Below are 17,076 nucleotides of genomic sequence, written 5' to 3'. Positions count from 1 at the left end.
TATGTTTAACTTTTGATAAAATTGCCAAACTTTTCTAAAGTAGTTGTACCATTTTACATTCCCACAAACATTTATGTATGAGGATTTCAGTTTCTCTACATCCTCAGCTCTTGGTACTGTCATTTTGATAATAGCCCTTCTCTTGATATTAGTAGTATCTTGTTATGGTTTTAATTTACATCCCCTAACAACTAATAATGTTGAGCATCTTTTCATGTGCTCGTTAGCCATTCAAATAGCTTTCTTGGTGAAATATCTAACTTTCTGCCCATTTTAAAACTGAATTGTCTGTCTTACTTAATTACAAGAGTTCTTTATATATTCTGAATGTAAGTCCCTTATCAGATACATGATTTGCAAATATTTTCTCCCAGTCCATGACTTGTCTTCATTTTCCTTCTTTAAAATTTTTATATTTTTATTAGTTATTCATAGAGGTGGGGTCTCGCTATGTTCTCAAGGCTAGTCTCAAACTCCTGGGCTCAAGAGGTCCTCCTACCATGGCTTCCCAAAGTGCTGGGATTGCAGATAAAAGCCACCACACCCATTCTATTGTCTTCATTTTCTTAATGGTGACTTTTGAATGTGCAAGTTTTTAATTTTAAGGAAATCTACTGTATCAATTTTTCCTTTTATGGACCATGCTTTTGGTATCACATCTAATACTTCTTTGCCTAACTCAACATCAAAGATTTTCTCCTTTGTTTTCTTCTACAATTTTTATGGCTTTAACTCTTATATACAAACATATGAGCTATTTTGAATTAACCTTTGCAAACAGTATGAAGGGTCTAAGTTCATTTTGTTTTTAGCATATGCATATTCAATTTCCCAGTGCCATGTTAGAAAAACACTGTGGTCTTAAAACTATCGTGGTTTTACAGTTAGTGTGAAAATCAGGTAGTGTAAGTCCTCCAACTTTGTTCTCTGGTAAAATTGTTTTAGACATTATAGGTCCTTTGCCTTTTTATGCACAGTTTGGAACCAGCTAAAGGTTTCCCAATTTTGCTAATTTTTGCAAAGAACTACCTTGTGGTTTTATTTTTCTCTTATTCTTCTGTTTTCTATCTTACTGATTTCTGCTTTCTTTCTTCTGCTTGCTTTGGATTTACTTTGTTTTTTACAGTTTCTTTTCACAGTTTCTTTCTTTTGGAAATTTAGAGACAGGGTCTCATTATGTTTCCCAGGCTGGTCTTGAACTCCTGGACTCAAGTGATCCTCACGTCTCAGCCTCCCAAGCAGCTGGGACTACAGGAGCACACAACCACATCTAGCTTTGTTTCATGGTTTCTTACAGTGCAAGCTAAGATTCTGATTTGAAACCTTCCTTTTTTTTCTGATATAGGCATTTAAAGCCATAAATTTCCCTCAAGACTTGGTTTAGCTCCATCCTATACATTTTGATATACTGTGTTTTCCTTTTCATTCCATTTAAAACCTTTTTTAGTTTTTCTTGATATTTCTTCTTCTGACCCATACATAACTTAGAAGTATACTGTTTAATTTTCAAATATTTATGGATTTAGCAGATCTCCTCCTCTTGTTGATTTCTACTTTGATTGTTACGGTTATTATAATCAGTGTACAATGTAATTCAGAATACAGTGTATGAATTCAATTCCTTTAAATGCTAAAACTTGTTTTATGGCCTAGCATGTGATCTATCTTGGAGATTGTTTTGTGTGTACTTGATAAGAATGTGTGTTCTGCAGTCACTGGGTGAAGTGTTCTATACATGTCAGTTACAGTTTGTTCGAGTCTTCAATGTCCTTGTTAGTTTTCTATAAATCATGGAGAATGGGGTATTGAGCCTCCACTTACTATTACTAAATTGTCTATTTTTCCTTTCAATTCAGTTCAGTTTTGTTGTCTATATTTTGAGGTCATTATTAGTGCATATACATTTGTAACTGTTACAGCTACCCCTGTACTATCATTATGAAACATGTGTCAGACCCTAGTAAATCTATCTTAATATCCATTTTGTCTGATATTTAATATTGCCACTCCAGCTCTTTTGTGGTTACTGTTGGTATGGTTTATCCTTTTCCATCCTTTGTCTTTCAATCTGTTTGCGTTTTTGAATTTAAGGTGTGTCTGTCACACACAGAAGATCCAGCTTAACAGAATTTGCCTTTGGTTTGGCATGTTTAGATATTCACTTTATTGACATGGTGGGTTTATATATTTGCTATTTTGCTACTTGTTTTGTAGATTTACTGTCTTATTTGTTCTTCCTTTACTGCCTTCTTTCGTTTTAAATGCTTTTTGCTGTACCATTTTAGTTTATCTACCAATTTTCATTTAGTATTTAGTTTTTAGGGTTTTTTTTTTTTTAGTGGTTGCTGTATCCCTACAATATGCATCTTATCATTTAATATATCACTTACCTTATAAGATCATTTATCTACTTCAAAATAATAGTAACTTTAATTTAGCAAAAGGTAGAAACTTTGCTCCACCATAGCCCCCTTCCTTTGTCTATTATTGTCATAAATATTTAGATATTGCTTCTATATATGTTAAACCCAATAGCTGGTTTTATAATTGTTGCTACATGCAATTTTATGTCTTTTAAATAAAATATATATATTTATATATACAATATATAAATAAATATAAATAAAATATATGTTATATATAAATAAAATATATATTATATATAAATAAAATATATATATATATATATATTTTAGTCTTTTCTATGAACTCATATCTACAATTTTCAGTGTTCCTCATTTCCTCCTTGGATTTAAGTTACTACCTGGTGTCATTTCTTTCCAGCCTGAAGGAATTCCTGTGGTATTTCTTGTAAGGCAGTTCTGCTAGCAATAAATCCTCCCAGTCTTTCTATATTTGGGAATGTCTTTATGCACCTTCATTTTTGAAGGATAATTTTGCTGAATTCTTGGTTTATTGCTGCTTCTTGATTTCAGCACTTTGTGTCATTCCAATATCTTCTGACCTCCATGTTTTTGATAATTAGTTAGACATTAATGCTTCCTTCTATGTAAGTTATTTTCCTTTTACTGTTTCCAAAATTTTCTTGTTTTCATCTTTCAACAATTTGGTTAAGTGTGGATATGTCTAAATACGTCGAAGTGTAGACCTCTTTGTATTTTCCTACATAGGATCTGTTGAGTTTCTTGGATGCATAAGTTAATGTTTCTCATCAAATTTGGAAAGTTTTTAGCCATTATTTCTTTTTGCTGTCCCTTTCTCTTTCTCCTCTCCTTCTGGGACTATGATTATATGTATACTGGTACATTTGCTATTGTCTTACAGATTTCCATAGTCCTGTTCACTTTTTTTCAATTTTTGTGTCCATTTTTCTGATTCAATAATTTCTATTCATTTAAGTTCATTTATTCTTTCTTCCTCTATCTCAAATTTGCTGTTAGCCACTTCAATTTTTCTAGTGAATTTTTCATGTCAGTCATTGTATTATTCAACTTGTAACTTCTACTTAGTTCTATTTTTTAAAAATATACTTTCTATCTCCTTATTACAGAATCTCTTTGTTGATTCATTTTTGTCATACTCTCCTTTAATTATTTAAACACAGTTTCATTTAGTTCTTTGAAAATACTTATAATAGATACTTTAAAGTTTTTGTAAATCCAGTGTCTGGGTACACTCAGAGACAATTTCTACTGATTTTTTTTTTTTCTGAATATGGGACATACTTTTTTGTTTTTGTGTATGTCTTACATTACACTTCACTGAAAACAGGACATTTTAGATAGTATATTTTAGCAACTCTAGAGTCTGATTTTTTCCCCATGAAGTTTATCATTGCTGTTGGATTGTTTGTTCTTTGTTTGCTAACTTGTTTCAGTTAGATCTGTAAAGCTGCTAAGTCCCCTTCTCACTGCATTGTAATGTGCAGCTGCTGACAACTTTCCACATTTTTTTTTTCTTTTTAAAGCTGGATTTCTCGGGGTCACCCCTGTCTGTATAGCTTATGGGTCAACCAGTGACTGAACAGAGGTTGTATTCAAATATTTCAGCCCTTCAAACTTCTGTTCTCTGCCAATGCATAGCAGAACACATTCAAAGTTTAGGCCACAAAACCACATCTGCCCTGGCTTTTACTTTCTGCTGGGCCCATTCCCTGTTCCTGTACACATTTATGCAGCCTCAGAATCAGTCCTCATGGTTTATCCCACCCTGGCAGAACCTTTGCACCTGACCAAGCAGGAAGGGGAGATTGAAAGCAGCCCTGGGTCAAGAGTCCCACCGTTCTTTCCCAGAGTTCAGCTGTTTTTTGTTTCTTTGTTTGTTTGTTTGGGATGAAGCCTCACTCTGTTGCCCAGGCTGGAGTGCAGTGGCGCGATCTTGGCTCACTGCAACCTCCGCCTCCCAGGTTCAAGCAATTCTCCTGTCTCAGCCTCCCAAGTACCTGGGAATACAGGCACCCACCACCATAACCGGCTAATTTTTGTATTTTTAGTAGAGACAGGGTTTCATCATATTAGGCTGGTCTCGAACTCCTGACCTCAGGTGATCCACCTGCCTCGGCCTCCCAAAGTGCTGGGATTACAGGCATGAGCCACCGTGCCTGGCCAGTTCAGCTGTTTTTTAAGCATAAACACCTTTCAGATTGTTATATCCTTTGATACATTTCCAGAGCACTGAAATGATTGGTTTTTTACCAAATCTGTCTAACTTCATACTTTTTGGGGGAAAGAAACTTGCCAACTAACTCATGAAGCCACAGCCACTCAAATTTAAGAATACTCACAGTACATATTTTTTTTCCACAGAAAGTAGTCAAGTGCAACTGAAATATTAAATTATTTATTTACAACATTTGTAGTCCAATATATAGGAAAATCCACTCTTGGAGGTTAACCAAAACTTCTATTTCTTCTCTTTTTCATTATTTCTAATTTTTCTTTCATTCATAATTCAATTATTTGTATAAGTATCAATTGTTTGCCTATTATATGCCAGTCCACTACTTTTTTGGAATTTTGTTGACCTATGTCAATAGCAGTAGCCTCATTCTTCATTAGCAGCCCTATAATTCCAATATATGCTTCATCAAATTGCAAATTACTGTGTCATGAATGTTCATCACTGTCCTATCAATAATAATAACAAAGATATACACGACACTTATTACATGCCAGATACTATTCTAAGTGTTTATGATAGGTTAACTCATTTAACTCACAACTCTATGAATAGCTACTATTATCTCCATTTTATAGTTGAGAAAACAGAAGCTCAGGGAAATTAAGTAACTTGTTTAAGATCACACAGGTAGTAAGTGGCAAAGATTTGAATTCAAGCATTCTGATTCCAGAATCCATGCCTTAACAACATTACACTGCCTCACGAAAGTGAGATCTGCAAAAGCTAAGAATCTATTACTTCACTTGGGTATTACCAAATCCATAAGAGGAGTGAAGCATACACTTCAAAAGACTATACTAACAGTCTTTTACTTGAAATTATGTCTAGCACTGAAATTCAACCATACTACACTGTTTATTAAATCTAATTGCTCAAAGAATTTTTATATTAGTAGTTGCTACGATTTGTTAAGAGAAAAGTTATTGCTACAAAACAAACATCATAGGAATATCCTACATGTATCAAATCCACTTTCACAATCAGACAATTTATGTCTACTGACTGAAATGTGGAAGGCACCAAACATTTTAATATAAATCTAACATTTCAAATATTTGTAAGAATTAACTGCAATGACAATTATATTTAGTATTTCAGGAAACATATAAACATGTAAGTTCTTCTTCATTATAAACAACTGGCTTCTTTCTAAAATATTACTTTAAATGTGAAATTCTAAAGGTTCACATTTTGACTTTTACTAAAGTCAATTTAATTAGTTCATGAACTCCTCTATATATCCACAAGTATAAATCTATAGGCAAAAGTAGAATTGTTTTAACCATGACTATCTTGCTTATTCTGCCATTTTAAAGGCAATAACACACCTCAAGAGAGGTCACACAAAGATTCTACTGCTTAAGAAAATGTCAACCAGTGGCACATTCAAGTTAATGAATCCAAGACAGCAGCTGCCAACCTCCTTTCTCCTGAAGAATAGGCAACAGAGCTGAGCAATGAGGGCACGAAAATTTGTTTTGGTCTTTTCGTCACACGATTTCTTAAAACTAACCAAGCAACTGTGTCATAATTAACTACTGTACATGCTAAAGCACAAACATACATGCTCTGAGGGATTTTTTTAAGATTTCATTTAAAATGTAATTATGTTTACTTTGGCACCATTCCCTTGAATCGGAGAGATAACTGAACCAGGGGTACAGGGGATTATGAAATCTAAGAACAAAGCAAGGAGCTAAAAGACCAAAGAGGAGAAAATTCCCCCACATAGAATTATTCCCATATAAATCATTTTGTGATTTTTTTTTTAAAGTGACCTCTATGACCTGTGAGGTAGTGGAAAAGGAAAGTCAAAATGACAAATTGCTAATCATGCCAAGAGACCCCTTTTCCCTTTCCTGATGATGTTTCCTCAACATGAGTGGTAGTTTCCTTAGGCAGGCCAATGACATAATGCTGATTTACTATATAAGCTATACATATCTGAGTTTGGGGACTTACCATACCTTAAGCCTAGATTCCTTTACAACATAACTTCTAATAAAGACAAAAGCAGAACTTGATAACTTATTATGAGGAATTCTATTTTCAATATTATATAATAATGACTACCTCTTCAAGGAAGAGAAACAAAAAATAGTGGTTGCTAGTCTTTCCTAAATTACTTACTAAAAAATACTTTGAATTTATCTCGTGCCACAACGAATAAGATGAAATCAAATGAATAGCTATTCTTTTTTTCTCCATTAGAATGAAATGTTTTATGTATCTCTTCATTACCTCTTAATCCAAAGTGATCTAGGTATTCTCATCTCAGCATTTCCACCCTGATTGTTTCTTTATAGTTTGCATACTCTGGGCAAATTAATCTTCCTGAAGTACAACTCTAAACCTTTTACTCTTCTCCACAAACTCCAAATCTCAAATTTTAATGAATTAAATATTATCACTTTACTCTTGTGTTTGTGATAATAGAACCCCATAAGAAAACCCCAACTTATTTTTTTATGCTCACCTACTACCCATACCTTTATTTCTCTCTCTATTCCAGATAAATCAAACTTTTGTTTCCTAAACTTGGGTCTTTCAGACTCCTTCCTTGCCTTTGTTCAAACCATTCATTCCACCGAGACTATTCTCCCCACATCCTCGCCATGCTGAAATTCTAAGGCCCAGCAAAAGTAGCATCCATCCCACAAAAACTTTCCCTAGTACTACCACTCCACTGATTATATCCGCCTCCTTCTTTTGACTTGCCACAGTATTTTTAAAAACTCTTTGACAGCCTTTATCAATTTCCATGTGGTATGGTTATAATACCTGTCTTACCTTTGTAGCTTATAGCACTGTGCCTTGTATACAATATTTGTTGAATGAAAGCAAAATCACTCTTCAAGAGAATACTAGTTAATTATCTTCCTAATATATGCTCCCCTGCCCTCTTTTAATTTTTGTTTTCCCTGAATTTTTTTTTTAAAAATCCATGTTTCATTACATAATTTTAGTTCTTGATCTTTTTTGAAGAACTTTTTCCATTATATTTTTCATAAAAGTATAAGGATCCCAGTTCTTGTTCCTGCTGATAGCCCAGCAATGGGCCTGTCACACCAGAGTACTAACAACCCTCAATATCAGCAAAATTCACTACACAAAACTAGAGGAGTAATTTAAGTATGAGGAATCAATCTAAGAGGCTCACTGGAGTTCCAAGCCTATCTCTGGGATACTGAACTTTAATTATCAATGGTCTCTTTCTTCAAAGCCACCAGAAATGTAATCACTGACACCAACGCCCAAGTTCAACCAATGATGAAGTATCTAACTTGACAAGATTTTCTAATATGTTTCTCCTAAGCAACCTGAGTAGCTTTATAAATAACCTGAGTAAACTTATAAATAAGAATTAAAAATTGAAAATAGCCATTCATATAAGGTTACAAAATGTAACTGCAAAATTAGAGCAGCCCCAAACAAGCTAAAAGCAATACTCAAATCACAGAGTTACACAAATATACAGAATTCACTAACTGTGAGCCCTAAATTTTGGGAAAAAAATTAATACCAAGAAGTTTTAACTATACTCTCTAACCCCATCAATACTTTGATGATAGCAAAAGCCTGAAAATATACAGTATTAATTCTGAATGCGTCTTGCTCCAAACTAATCTCTTTTTAAGGTTTTGGAGGTGTGGGCTCTGCTAATCTGCACGGTTGATAAACCTGGCCAATAGGTCAATTAAATTACCTGTTGAATGAGTGAGCGAGCCTCTTCAGAGACACATTCTGGCATGTTCAAAGTAGTGTGAGTATTTATTCCTGCTGGATGGCATTCAACCAGAGTCTGAAACAATCAATAAGGTACACTTCCTATCCAAAATAACATCATATTTTGTTTTATCATAGGATTTATGGACAGCAAGTACAGAGAGCTCAACAACCATTTTAACTGGAAGTGTAGTAATCAACACAGTGCCGCCTAAGCAGTTTAGGATGAGGGCTGTGAGCCTATAGAACTTTTAACTGAAATGAAGACAACACCATGATCACATCATAAGCTTATGCTACTGTCCCATCATCCTTAGTTATAAAATTAATGGCTCAGAATATTATAGAAAAGCTTAAATTATACGCAAAACTAAAAAGGGATTTGACACCTTTAAAATGTTTTAATGTTTTAAAAACCCTACAGAGTTTAGAATTTGTTAGTCATAATACTTTACATACATATATAGCACTTTACAGTTTAAATGTATGTAAAGGTGATTTGCAAACTCCCCAGCAATCTTAGGTCAGTATTATCTACACACATAGGTAGATGACTATTTACAAAAAGTGTAACTGTTCATTTCCTTCATTTTCTTCCCAGGAGCCAATCTGCACAATACTTTATTAAAAATCTACTAACTCAAACATCATACTCAAAAGTCATTCATCTGAGAGTATAATTTCTGTCCTTAAGCTAGAACAGATAGGAAAAATTTATGGTACTGAGAAAAAGATAATGTTAACTTTAATATCTACGTTAATTTTCTTAAATAAGAATTCTCTCCTGGTTTCAGACAATATGTTTAAAACATCCAGAGAATTTTAATACATCCTTACATAAACCTTACAGATTTGACCCTGTTAAAGCTGAATCATGGAAAATTAAAAGAAAAAAGGTTTAGTCATATTTCACTATGAAATATTGTGACATAAAATAACTTTACCATCAATTTATTCAATGTAATGCAATCCAACTTCTAAAAAAATCTGGATTCTTGATAAACTTCCATTTCTCTACTTGCTTTCGGTATCAAAGTTTTTCTTGCTTAGTCCCTGATTTAAAAACTAAGGGTGAAGGCTAATGTTCTCAATTTGAAATCAAGGTAGCATCTGAGTAAATTTATTAAACATCCAGGCCACTGCTTACCTTGCCAGTGAGAAGTTCAAAGAGGACAGCACCCAAACTCCACCAATCACAGGCTTCAGTTTCTTCAGTGATTGCTCCAACCTCTAAACACCAAAAAAGGTTGATATTAAAATTTCAAAGGTCAATTAAACTTTCAAAATTAACATGTATTAGCAAGGTGACCTTTTTAATGCTGAGAGAGCATTTACTAAACACTACTGGGCTTTCAAAATTCCTGAAAGTTACTTATCCCTTTGGTCACCTACTGCGGTTGCATTTTTTTTTTTATGCAGTCATATATTAAACTCAGATATTTGTTCTTCAGTTGATAGAGGGACACCTTCAAGATGCTTTACTTAAAAGTTACGTGAACCTACTAGATCAGCATTTTGCTTAATTTTTTACATTTGAGAATGTATAGCAAATTCTACCTCATGGGTGATTTTTTTGTTGTAGAAATAAAGATGCTTCAGGTTCTAAAGGAACTTTAAAAATTATCTAAACCAATATTAATCATCCTTTTACTTGCAGGTTAGAAACCAGAGAGATGAAATACCTTGTCCAATGTCATACTGTAGCAGAACAAAGACCTAGTTTATAGTATCATCTTCCCTTTCCTATGTAATCAGTTGTTTTCAACCAAAGGAGGAGCATGTGAAATGCAAATCCACCCATTTTGCTAAAGTACAGATAGATATATGGAACTATTGGCTAAGATAAGGGATTTTAGAATATCTACAAATTACACTTTTATCTGTGTTATCCCTATCTCTCGCCAGCACAAGTTCCTGAAATGTAATTTGAGTTTTCAGGTGTCATCTTTCAGGTTCCTGCACCAATCAGCAACAACTCCTCATTTCGCCTTTTTTTTTTTTTTTTTTTTTTGAGGCTTTTAGCCCTTATGTTATCTTGTGCTTTCCTAATGGCATTAAATTAGTCCCCAAGCCTTTCCAATACCTGCCCTTTCATTTCCAATTGACTGAAAAAAAAAAAAACCCTACTATTTGACTATAGGTAACCCACAATTCATAACTACTTTCAAGTTTATAAGTAGTTAGGTTGGAACTTGGAAAGTAAAACATGTAAGTGGTACTCAGGTGCCTAGCCTTTTAACCAATGCTTAGTCAATCTACTTGTGTGGGAGAACCCCAAACTTACAAAATAGCTTGAGCAATAGTCTTAAAGCAAAAGTCATATGGACCAGAAAAAGAGCCATTCCTGTGCAAAACACTGAAATTACTCCATTCAGCAACTTTTTCTACACCCCTTTTTCTGAGGTTCAAACAGCCTATATGGAACTCTACTCCTCCACAGCCCTACCCGAGCCCACCCTCTTCCTGAAGTGCTTCATGCCAAATCACAATTTCCATTCTCCAACTAGCTGCTCTCAACTAGGTAGTAAAAAGAAACCAGATATTAACTAATTCAAACTAGTATGTGAATGACTCGAAGTCTCCTAACATTCTTAGAACTATTTGCGTTTATAAAATAGTTGCTTGTTTGAAAAATTGAGAACTACCTAACAATAGAGATTTAATTATATACGTTGTGGCACATCTGTATGATGCATTACTACTACATAACCATTTTAAATAGGGCCGGGTGCGGTGGCTCACACCTGTAATCCCAGCACTTTGGGAGGCTGAGGCAGGCAGATCACCTGAGGTCAGGAGTTCAGGACCAGCCTGGCCAACATGGCGAAACCCCATCTCTACCAAAAATACAAAAATTAGCCATGCGTGGTGGCAAGCGCCTGTTATCCCAGCTACTCAGGAGGCTGAGGCAGGAGAATCGCTTGAACCTGGGAGGTGGAGGTTGCAGTGAGCTGAGAGCGTGCCACTGCACTCCTGCCTGGGCAACAAGAGCGAAACTCCATCTCAAAAAAAAAAAAAAAAATTAAAAAAATAACACCTACATATACTTAAGTGAATGTTTGTATATATAAACATATAAAAAGCTATAAAACAATAGCTTTTTAAAAAGCTATAAAAACAATACAATTCTAATTTTAAAAGTACACATTTAGAAAAAAGACTGGTAAGAAAACATGACAAGATGTTTTACTGATTTGCCTCTGGGGTGGTGAGTTTTTTTTTCTTGAGACGGAGTCTCACTCTGTAGCCCAAGCTGGAGTGCAGTGGCGCAATCTTGGCTCACTGCAACTTTCACCTCTGGGGCTGAAGCAACTCTCCTGCCTCGGCCTCCCAAGTAGCTGGGACTACAGGTGCGTGCCACCACACCCAGTTAATTTTTTTGTATTTTTAGTAGACACAGGGTTTCACCATGTTGCCCTGTGTGGTCTCGAACTCCTGAGCTCAGGGGATCCACCCGCCTTGGCCTCCCAAAGTGCTGGGATTACAGGTATGAGCCACCACACCCGGCCAGTGAGATTTTTTTATTACCTACATGAATATGTAATTGACACAAATGTTTAAATTTTTAAAGTACAGCAAGATGATATGAAAACATTCAGGCTTGTTGGAAAAGTTACTCTGGAGCAGGGAAGAAAAACTACGTAAACCAATCCTCCCTTCTGTTCATCTGCATAGTTTTTTTCCACAACTTTAATGCATGAGAAAGAACAATGAACTAGGAATCAGGAGTCCTGGGTTGAGTCAAGGAATTCACTTGCTCTCATCTATAACATGAGGGTTAGAGCGGAGGGGCTCTAGGAACTCTATGATTTGATACTCAAGGATTCTCTAAAATAATGACACTCATGAAGGACATATCCCTGGGTGCTCTCTTTCAAAGTACATATGCTACCCCTCCCAGATTCAAATACATTACCCTCACCCCCATCCCCATTTCACAGGGAGCCACTATCACCTTTGGAAGTGTACTCTTAGACTTTATAAAGGGTGTGTGTTCTTAGAAATGTTAGCAAAGTAAAAGGGAAATTTATCATAGTTCTATCATAAAATATAACCTTTTGTACATTTCCTTCCAGTCTAAAACAAGCAATGAATGACATCATTTCCCTGCTCAAAATTCTCACTGACCATTAGATAACATTCAAATTTCTTGCTTAATCAGGTACATATATACAATTCGGCTTCCATAATAAGGCATCAACCCATCAAATTCATTCAACCAACACACATGAAGCAGCACAAATTAGGCACCATACTAGGCACTATTCCTCCACAGAATTCTATGCTTTGGCCACATTGTTAAATAATGTGAAGCTAAAATCAGTTTTCCTCTAGTGTAGTTAGTGGTTTTATTTCTTAAGTATCTTTTTATTCAAAAATTTCATTTGCTCCATTTTCTTTAATCATATCACAAGCAGTGTATACTTCTTGGTATTATAAGGATCACCTGAAGTCAGGAGTTTGAGACCAGCATGGCCAACATGGCAAAACCCCATCTCTAATAAAATACAAAAATAGGCCAGGTGCAGTGGCTCACGCCTGTAATCCCAGCACTTGGGAGGCCGGATCAAGAGGTCAGGAGATCAAGAGCATCCTAATATGGTGAAACCCCGTCTCTACTACAAATACAAAAAATTAGCCAGGTGTAGTGGCGCGCGTCTGTAGTCCCAGCTATTCGGGAGGCCGAGGCAGGAGAATTGCTTGAACCCAGGAGGCAGAGGTTGCAGTGAGCCGAGATCATGCCACTGCATTCCAGCCTGGGCAACACAGCAAGACTCCATCTCAAAAAATAAAAAAATAAAAAATAAAAATACAAAAATTAGCCAGGTGTGGTGGTGTGCACCTGTAGTCCTATCTACTTGGGAGGCTGAGACAGGAGAATCGCTTGAACTTAGGAAGCAAGGGTTGCAGTGAGTCAAGATCACACCACTGGACTCCAGCCTGGGCAACAGAGTAAGACTCCATCTCAAAAAAAAAAAAAAAAAAAGTTTTACCTGTTTACAATTCAAGATCCAAAGTTATCTGTCAGCCATCAATTTTGAATGTGCCACCTAGCAGCTTTACTTTTCATTTATAATGCTGCTTTGTTCACAGTAGGTACACATTGCTATGATAGCAGCAATAATAAAATAGCAGCTACCGTTTCCTGGCTGCTCACTACATGTAAGAAACCATGTTTAACACTTTACATGAATTATTTACAATTTCTAAGCAACCTTATGGAAGAACTTATTTGGGTATGGTGACTTTGGGAGAGAATATTGTATTTATGTGCCCAGGAAGAAGCAGGACATCTGAGATCCAGTTAGCTTAGAGAAATGTAAAAATTAATGAGATGGTTTATAGGGTCTAATAACATGTGCTAAGGAGCTCTAGACTGAATACCCATTCTAAGTCTCTGCTCATGAGGTTCCTCATTAAAACTGAGCAAAGGATTGCCCAGATGGGTCTGTCTAATTGATGGCTAACATATTTATAAAGGTACCTTTTAAATTCAGCAAAAGATCCCAAGTGCCACCAACAATGTAGCCTAGATCCTCAAAAGCTACATGTTATGTTTGTTTTCCACACCAGTGCAGGGAACATGCACCCCAGATGAAATGTGTTAGTGGGGAGGCCGAGGGGAAGTGTGTTCTTGAAGCCACAAGATAAGCACAGTCCATATTCCTGAGCCTCAAAGACTTTTGTATGTGGGGAGGGGATGGAGTATTGTTTTACTATTACTATTTTTTAAAATAAATAGACCTATTATGGAACACAATGTAAAATTTGCATGGATTTGCAAGATAAAAAGACTTCAAAGAAATCTCAGAATCTTATTTCACTGGTCCCCTGGGATACTCATTTCATATCTACCTCTACAGTCAAGTACATAAGCAGAAAAATTTGAGAGGCACTTCATGAGACAGACAAGGTGGATTCCTGTATTGGTTTCTGTGAACTTGCTCAACTGCAGAGTCTATGAACTAGGCTTTATGCTGCTTTGAAATCCCTAAGTAATCTTCTGCCAGGGTCCTTAACAGGTAAATAGTGACCAATGTACTGCTCCAAATGTGGATTGCCACAGTGTCTGATGAGCCCCAATCTGAATGGGAGGCAACACAGCAGCAAGAGACCTAAGAATCCCCTAGAGGAAGCCTGTGCAACCCACAGCCTGTGGGCTGAATGCAGCCCAATGCAAATTCGTAAACTTTCTTAAAACATATGAGATTTTTTTGCGACTTTTTTTTTTTTTAGCTCATCAGCTACCATTAGTGTTACAGTGTATTTTATGTGGCCCAAGACAATTCTTCTTTCAATGTGGCCCAGGGAAGCCACAAGATTGGACACCCCTGCAAAGCTTACTTACATTCCCACTCTTCAGTGGGCTTGCTAGCTAGTCCAAGACACCAAGTGGCACCTGAGATAACTGCTGGAGACACTTTAGCTAAGCTGTCAACCGCAGTCTACCTCTTTCACTCCCCATTTTCCATCTTTCCTGGATCTTCATCTCTTCTCTCTTCCACAGACAGCCTGCTTCATTTCCTCCCCATTGACTTTCTTTCTTGCCCCCTCTTGGATATGATTAGTTCAGCTTTCTAACAGCACTTAGGCCTAAAGACACTGCTGGTCCCATCTAAGGAAAACTGCTTTTGAAACTATGAAGGCGGCTAAGCTGAATGTCATCCTTAATCTGACTGGAGTAGTAGAGAAGGATAAGAACTGTAAAAAGGTAAATTGGTTTTTCATGGAAACCAGAAAAGAAGACATTGAATAATTTTTAAATCCATCCCCTTAACAATGCAGCTTGAAACTGTTCAAAATAACTTTATATCAAGCAGGGATTCATTAATTAATGTGAAATTGGTATCATGACCAACTGTCCTTGATTTCATACATGACTCTAAGCTATGACAAAGAGTTCTGTATTTAGGGTGTATTTAGGTAAGATATAAAGAAGAACTTCCTAACAGCTAGGAAGCTTAAATATAAGAACAGGTGAAGGTAAGTAGTTGTAGAATTTCTTCTTTATAGGTATTAAAATAGAAAAAAAATCCTTTCAATTATCAGAACAAAGGACTTTATTTGGCTGCCCTTTTAACCTCCTTAAATATCAGTAATTCTTAGATTAAAAATTTTAAGATACACACTGAAACTGTATTGCCAAAAAGAAGCCTGAGGTTGTGTGGCTGTCAAAGACCACTACTCTAAAACTACTTTACTTGCAAACTCTATGTAAAAAATCTAAGCATAAACCAACAACACTGATTTATATATAAAGCAACACGATAGTTACTACAAACATCAGGTGTATGTGCCTAAAATCAAAAGTAGAGAATGAAAAGAAATATCATATAAGTCTCTGAGGCTATTTTAAAAGAATAACACAGTGAATTTGAGAAATTTGAAAAATCTCTAGAAACAAGCAGAAAAACATTTTGTTTTCTTTTCCTTTTTTTTTTTTTTTTTTTAAGGTTCTCATTCTGTCACCCAGGCTGGAGTGCAGTGGCAGGATGACGGCTCACTGCAGCCTCGCCCTCCTGGGCTCAAGCAGTCCTCCCACCTCAGCCTCCTAAGTAGCTGGGACCACAGGCATGCACCACCACACTTGGCTAATTTTTTTATTTCTATTTTTTGTAGACAGAGGATTTCACCATGTTGTTCAGGCTGGTCTCAACCTCCTAGGCTCAAGTAATTCTCCTGCCTTGGCCTCACAGAGTGCTGGAATTACAGGCACAAGCCACCACGCCTGGCCTAGAAAAATATTTTAGACGATAAATTCTACCACTTTTTTTTTTTGCCAATTTTCAAAACATTTTTCCTATAAAACACAAGGTGTTAAGTCTCTGGGCATGCCCTATTCCCTACCACTACATTCTATAATTGCAGTTTCTAGGCTTGATAAAACAGTATCCTTATTCTCCACAAGTGTAGTGGCACACTACAGGCATTAAGAAACATGATCAGAGAAAAACAAACTATTACCTCAGAAAACAATTTCTCAGTTTATTCCCACAAAAACTCAAAAAGAGAAGGTGATATCAAAGAATCCTGGATTTTTGTCCTTAAGTCAAACAGATGTATTGCCAGCACTCTGGTTATGCTGCTGTTTGAGCTTGGCTGAGTATATTACTATGCTTCTCTGAAAATGAGAACAGCCAGACCTCTAACATTCTTTCAGCCTCTTATAATCTGTAATTTTATGATCTTGAAAGTGTTTTCAAAAGCACTCATGAGCCTTTCTCATAACTTCTTCTCCCTCCATTAACCTAAGATGCCCAAAGAGTGGATTATGCTAAAATGAGCAAGCATTCCTCAATCTTCTTCCTTTTCTCCTTTCTATACATAGCCACTCCTTTCTTTCCCTAAAAGACTAATTACCTGGTGGTAAGTGAAATGAATCAGGGTCACTAAATCTAACCATTATCATCTTTTAATGTAATGGAGACACAGAATCAGCTCCTGATTAAATTTCAACTCATCCATAAATTTTTAAGGACATCAAACATGTGCAAACTGTTTAGTAAAATTCTAGAACTTTCACTTCAGTATTCTGATATTCTAACTATAATATAGAATCTTACTGATTCATACTAATGATTCAAACTATCATATTTCACAGGTGAATAAACAAGAATAAATAAAACAAAGATATCACAACATAAAATGTGCTTTGCCTACCTTTGCTTTACTCATGTTTAACATCTCATAGAACACTCTTCGATAAGC

At 35.8% G+C, this 17,076-nt stretch overlaps 1 protein-coding gene across 8 annotated transcripts in view; it reads right to left on the bottom strand.

Moving 5' to 3' along the window:
• RPS6KC1 (ribosomal protein S6 kinase C1) overlaps positions 1 to 17,076 on the bottom strand; it is a 248,245-nt gene that overhangs the window by 34,298 nt on the left and 196,871 nt on the right. For all 8 annotated transcript variants that reach the window (XR_009210687.1, XR_009210686.1, XM_032137687.2 and 5 more), the window contains 2 exons: positions 9,515 to 9,597; positions 8,348 to 8,443 (listed from right to left, as the gene is read on the bottom strand). Coding sequence is in view for 6 of the 8 variants with exons in the window: in XM_032137687.2 (XP_031993578.1) it covers positions 8,348 to 8,443; positions 9,515 to 9,597 (179 nt within the window). In the remaining 2 variants the exon portion in view is untranslated. The remainder of the gene's footprint in view (positions 1 to 8,347; positions 8,444 to 9,514; positions 9,598 to 17,076) is intronic.

This window comes from Hylobates moloch, unplaced genomic scaffold, assembly GCF_009828535.3.
Source record: "Hylobates moloch isolate HMO894 unplaced genomic scaffold, HMol_V3 SCAFFOLD_18, whole genome shotgun sequence".
Lineage (NCBI taxonomy): Eukaryota > Metazoa > Chordata > Mammalia > Primates > Hylobatidae > Hylobates > Hylobates moloch.
The sequence above is the reverse complement of the archived record's forward strand: the minus strand, read 5'-3'. Positions and strand labels throughout refer to the sequence as shown.